The sequence below is a fragment of the Lissotriton helveticus genome, chromosome 10 (genome assembly GCF_964261635.1).
Source record: "Lissotriton helveticus chromosome 10, aLisHel1.1, whole genome shotgun sequence".
Classification (NCBI taxonomy): Eukaryota; Metazoa; Chordata; class Amphibia; order Caudata; family Salamandridae; genus Lissotriton; species Lissotriton helveticus.
This window is the reverse complement of record NC_136071.1, coordinates 615,276,551-615,281,412: the sequence shown is the minus strand read 5'-3', so window position 1 is coordinate 615,281,412 and position 4,862 is coordinate 615,276,551. Positions and strand designations below refer to the sequence as shown.

The 4,862-nt window shown below is 33.7% G+C and overlaps 1 protein-coding gene across 1 annotated transcript; it reads left to right on the top strand.

Annotated features, from left to right (window-relative positions):
* Positions 1–291: 291 nt before the first annotated feature.
* On the top strand, positions 292–4,271 carry LOC144784070 (uncharacterized). The gene is made up of 3 exons (XM_078662760.1): positions 292–334; positions 1,099–1,190; positions 2,730–4,271. The coding sequence occupies exons 1-3, from the start codon at positions 292–294 to the stop codon at positions 4,143–4,145; spliced, it is 1,551 nt and encodes a 516-aa protein (XP_078518886.1). The 3' UTR covers positions 4,146–4,271.
* The last annotated feature ends 591 nt before the right edge of the window (positions 4,272–4,862 follow it).

Below are 4,862 nucleotides of genomic sequence, written 5' to 3'. Positions count from 1 at the left end.
TAATTCCAGTAATATAATTGTAAAATTGTGCAATATTTCTATGTTTCTTGAATTTAAAAACATCTAAACTTTTAGGAAGTAAAAAGTCACTTTCTTCACAAGTTATAAGTCACACATTTGTAACAAAACATTTCTTTTTAAAGTACACAACCCAGCAAGATCTTCAGAAATATCTACTATAACCAAAAACAATATCAGAAACCCATCTCAGCAAAGAAAAGATCCAATTCAAAAAGTAAGTGAAAATCAGTTTTCATTATACACATATGAATAAAGCATGAATACAAATAAATGCAGGATAGTGTAAAGGTTCTGATAAGTATTCCAACTCCAGGTAAGTGGTGAAGTAGAGAAAGTGCAGGATAGTCTTAAGGTGTAAATTAGTATTCCAACTCCATGTAAGTGCAGCAGTGGTGAAAGTGCAGAATAATTTTAAAGTGTAAATTACTATTCCAACTCCCTGTAAGTGCAGCAGTAAGGAAAGTGCTGGAAAATCTAGAGGTGTAAATTATTACTATTCCAACTTCTGGTAAGTGCAGCACTAGGGAAAGTGCTGAATAATCCACAGGTGTAAATTACTATTCCAACTCAATGTAAGTGCATTAATAGGAAAAGTGCTAAATATTCTTGAAGTGTAAATTATTACTATTTTTACTTCATGTAAGTGTAGCAGTAGGAAAAGTGCTGGATAATCCACAGGTGTAAATTACTATTCCTACTCCGGGTAAGTGCTGCAGTAATTAAAGTGCAGTTAAGTGTCGAGGTGTAAATTAGTATTTCTACTCCAGATAAGTGCTGAAATAGGGAAAGTGCAGGATAGTGTAGAGGTGTAAATTCCTATTCCAACTCCGGGTGAGTGCAAAAGTAGGGAAAGTGCTAGATAGTCAAGAAACCTGTAAAATAATATTCCAACTCTGGGTAAGTGCAGCAGTAGGTAAAGTGCAGCCCAAATGTATAATTCCAGTAATATAATTGTAAAATTGTGCAATATTTCTATGTTTCTTGAATTTAAAAACATCTAAACTTTTAGGAAGTAAAAAGTCACTTTCTTCACAAGTTATAAGTCACACATTTGTAACAAAACATTTCTTTTTAAAGTACACAACCCAGCAAGATCTTCAGAAATATCTACTATAACCAAAAACAATATCAGAAACCCATCTCAGCAAAGAAAAGATCCAATTCAAAAAGTAAGTGAAAATCAGTTTTCATTATACACATATGAATAAAGCATGAATACAAATAAATGCAGGATAGTGTAAAGGTTCTGATAAGTATTCCAACTCCAGGTAAGTGGTGAAGTAGAGAAAGTGCAGGATAGTCTTAAGGTGTAAATTAGTATTCCAACTCCTTGTAAGTGCAGCAGTATGGAAAGTGCTGGATAATCCACAGGTGTAAATTACTATTCCAACTCCCTGTAAGTGCAGCAGTAGGGAAAGTGCTGGAAAATCTAGAGGTGTAAATTATTATTATTCCAACTTCTGGTAAGTGCAGCACTAGGGAAAGTGCTGGATAATCCATAGGTGTAAATTACTATTCCAACTCGATGTAAGTGCAGCTGTAGGAAAAGTGCTAAATTATCTTGAAGTGTAAATTATTACTATTTCTACTTCAAGTAAGTGCAGCAGTGGAGAAAGTGCTGGATAATCCACAGGTTTAAATTACTATTCCTATTCCACTTAAGTGCTGCAGTAATGAAAGTGCAGTTAAGTGTCGATGTGTAAATTAGTATTCCTACTCCGGGTAAGTGCTGCAGTAGGGAAAGTGCAGGATAGTGTAGAGGTGTAAATTACTATTCCAACTCCGTTTAAATGCAACAGTAGAGAAAGTGCTGGATAATCCACAGGTGTAAATTACTGTTCCTACTCTGAGTAAGTGCTGCAGTAGGGAAAGTGCTGGAAAATCTAGAGGTGTAAATTATTATTATTCCAACTTCTGGTAAGTGCAGCACTAGGGAAAGTGCTGGATAATCCATAGGTGTAAATTACTATTCCAACTCGATTTAAGTGCAGCAGTAGGAAAAGTGCTAAATAATCTTGAAGTGTGAATTATTACTATTTCTACTTCAATTAAGTGCAGCAGTATGGAAAGTGCTGGATAATCCACAGGTGTAAATTACTATTCCAACTCCCTGTAAGTGCAGCAGTAGGGAAATTGCTGGAAAATCTAGAGGTGTAAATTATTATTATTCCAACTTCTGGTAAGTGCAGCACTAGGGAAAGTGCTGGATAATCCATAGGTGTAAATTACTATTCCAACTGGATGTAAGTGCAGCAGTAGGAAAAGTGCTAAATTATCTTGAAGTGTAAATTATTACTATTTCTACTTCAAGTAAGTGCAGCAGTGGAGAAAGTGCTGGATAATCCACAGGTTTAAATTACTATTCCTACTCCGGGTAAGTGCTGCAGTAATGAAAGTGCAGTTAAGTGTCGATGTGTAAATTAGTATTCCTACTCCGGGTAAGTGCTGCAGTAGGGAAAGTGCAGGATAGTGTAGAGGTGTAAATTACTATTCCAACTCAGGTTAAATGCAACAATAGAGAAAGTGCTGGATAATCCACAGGTGTAAATTACTGTTCCTACTCTGAGTAAGTGCTGCAGTAGGGAAAGTGCTGGAATAAAATAAAGAGTAATACAATAATAATAGTGGTGCAATAGGAAAAGTACATACAAATCTAGGGGAAAAAATTTTATATTCACAAACTTAATATTTTTTTTCTCTCTTTTCAGGAAATGTCTACACATCCAACAGCTAAATATATCTCTTCCAGGAAAGGAAACCAACTACTTAATCATGCAGGTTACATTTATTGTAAGGATAGGTTAAGTAATCCACGGATTCATTGGAGATGCGTGCAATACCATACAACTCGTTGCAGCGGCAGAGCGGTTACGGTCAATGATATTATTGTAAGAACAACTGACCATAACCACTCTGCCTCTGCAATGGAAGTTGATATTAGAGAAACAGTTAATGAAATGAAAGCTATTGCAAGCACCTCCAATGAATCCACAGGATCTATTTTGAGACAGGTTGCACAACATGTCCCTACTCATGTTGCTAGTAATATTCCAACTATTCATAATTTGCGTAGAATTATACAACGTCAAAAGCAGGCAAGTAATACTCAAGTAAATACGCCACATACTTTTTCTGATATCAATATTCCTCACGAACTTACAATTTCTTTTGCTAATGAACCTTTCCTACTGCATGATAACGAAAACCCTCTAAAGCGTATTTTAATATTTAGTACTCCACGTAACCTTGTAAAGCTTGAAACTAGTGAAATTTGGATGATGGATGGGACGTTTAAAAGTACGCCCCATCCATTCACCCAAATTTATACTATCCACGCAAAAATTAACAACAGTGTAATACCCCTAGTGTATAGTTTGCTGCCTGATAAGACTTCTGCAACTTACACAGAATTTTTAGCTGTGATAAAATCTATAACTAAGCAAAGCCCTAGGAAAATAATAATGGATTTTGAATTGAGCATGATTAATGTGATCACCAAAATGTACACGGATACCCAAATTCAAGGGTGTTTTTTCCACTTTTCCCAGGCATTCTGGCGTAAATTACAGAAAACACCCTTAGTTACAGAATACTCAACAGACAGCAAACTTCAAGTAGAATTAAAAAAATTAACAGCTCTTTGTTTTGTCCCTCCCGAAAGTGTAGACGAGTACTACACTGCCATTACAGAATCTGATTATTATTTAACAAACGAAGACAAATTGGCACCAATTCTAAATTATATGGAAGACACATGGATTGGACACCTAGGCAGATCGGGTCGCAGGAGGAAGCCACGTTTCCATGTGGAGTGGTGGAACTGTTATTCGAGTTGCCTACAGGGAGAGGCTAAAACAAATAATGCCATTGAGGGATGGCATAACTCCTTCAATCATTTAATTGGAAAACCCCACCCTAATTTCTATTCATTTCTTGAAACTTTGAAGAAGGAGCAAAGCTTTCAAGAAATGAGACTATCACAAACTCTCACAGGTAGTCTAAACTCACGGATTACTCAAAGAACTAAGGATATGTCTGAACGACTATTGGGACTTTTACAACAATTTTCGTTGTGTGTGGCTCTAGATTACCTTGAGAATCTTGCTAACATCCTTTCTTTTTAAACTGTTATTCACATTACTTTCCTGCTTTTATCTAAATTTACTCTCTAATTTAAATTGGCAATAAACCTTTTTACTTTAAAATTTTTCTAAATTTGATGTTGGGTCATTTTTATTTTTATTTTTAGTAATTTTTTACCAACAATACTTTAATAAACCCCTTACATGAATTAATTATTTTTTAATTTTTTTATTAAATTTTTTTTAAATATTGCAAATTAAATATTTGCTACCCTAATTTTGTGACAATATTACTAAATAATTAGAAATTACTTAGCAAATGTAATAAATGCATTTTTTATAACTTTCAAAACTGTTCTTTCAAAACTACATCATAAAATTGTTGAAAAAACTATTTTTTTAAGCAAAATAGTGATATTTCCATGAAATTACTAATATGTGCTAAATGTTATTATAGACACGAAAATAAATCATACATATATTAATCTCCTTTCTTTTCTACAAAAAGCGAAACACAATCTGGCCTTTTCAATGTTAAAATCCAATGTAACCTGATTTTCTCAATCCAAATATAGTAACTCCAACAAAAACCATAAATATACAATTCACCTTATTTTTATAATAACGGTGAACATTAATTCTGCCTTTAAATATAATGAAGCAAAAAATAAATAATTCATGAATCTTTCACTTTAATTTTAACAATTGTAAGACAAAGCAGAATTATAATCAAAAATTTGTTAATAAAAATGTATAGCA

Bases quoted from the DNA above. Each gene is read 5' to 3' on its own strand.
- LOC144784070 (XM_078662760.1), top strand. From the start codon at position 292: ATGCAGGATAGTGTAAAGGTTCTGATAAGTATTCCAACTCCAG. The intron at 335-1,098 runs GTAAGTGGTGAA...TTCTTTTTAAAG, and splicing joins GATAAGTATTCCAACTCCAG to TACACAACCCAGCAAGATCT. The intron at 1,191-2,729 runs GTAAGTGAAAAT...CTCTCTTTTCAG, and splicing joins GAAAAGATCCAATTCAAAAA to GAAATGTCTACACATCCAAC.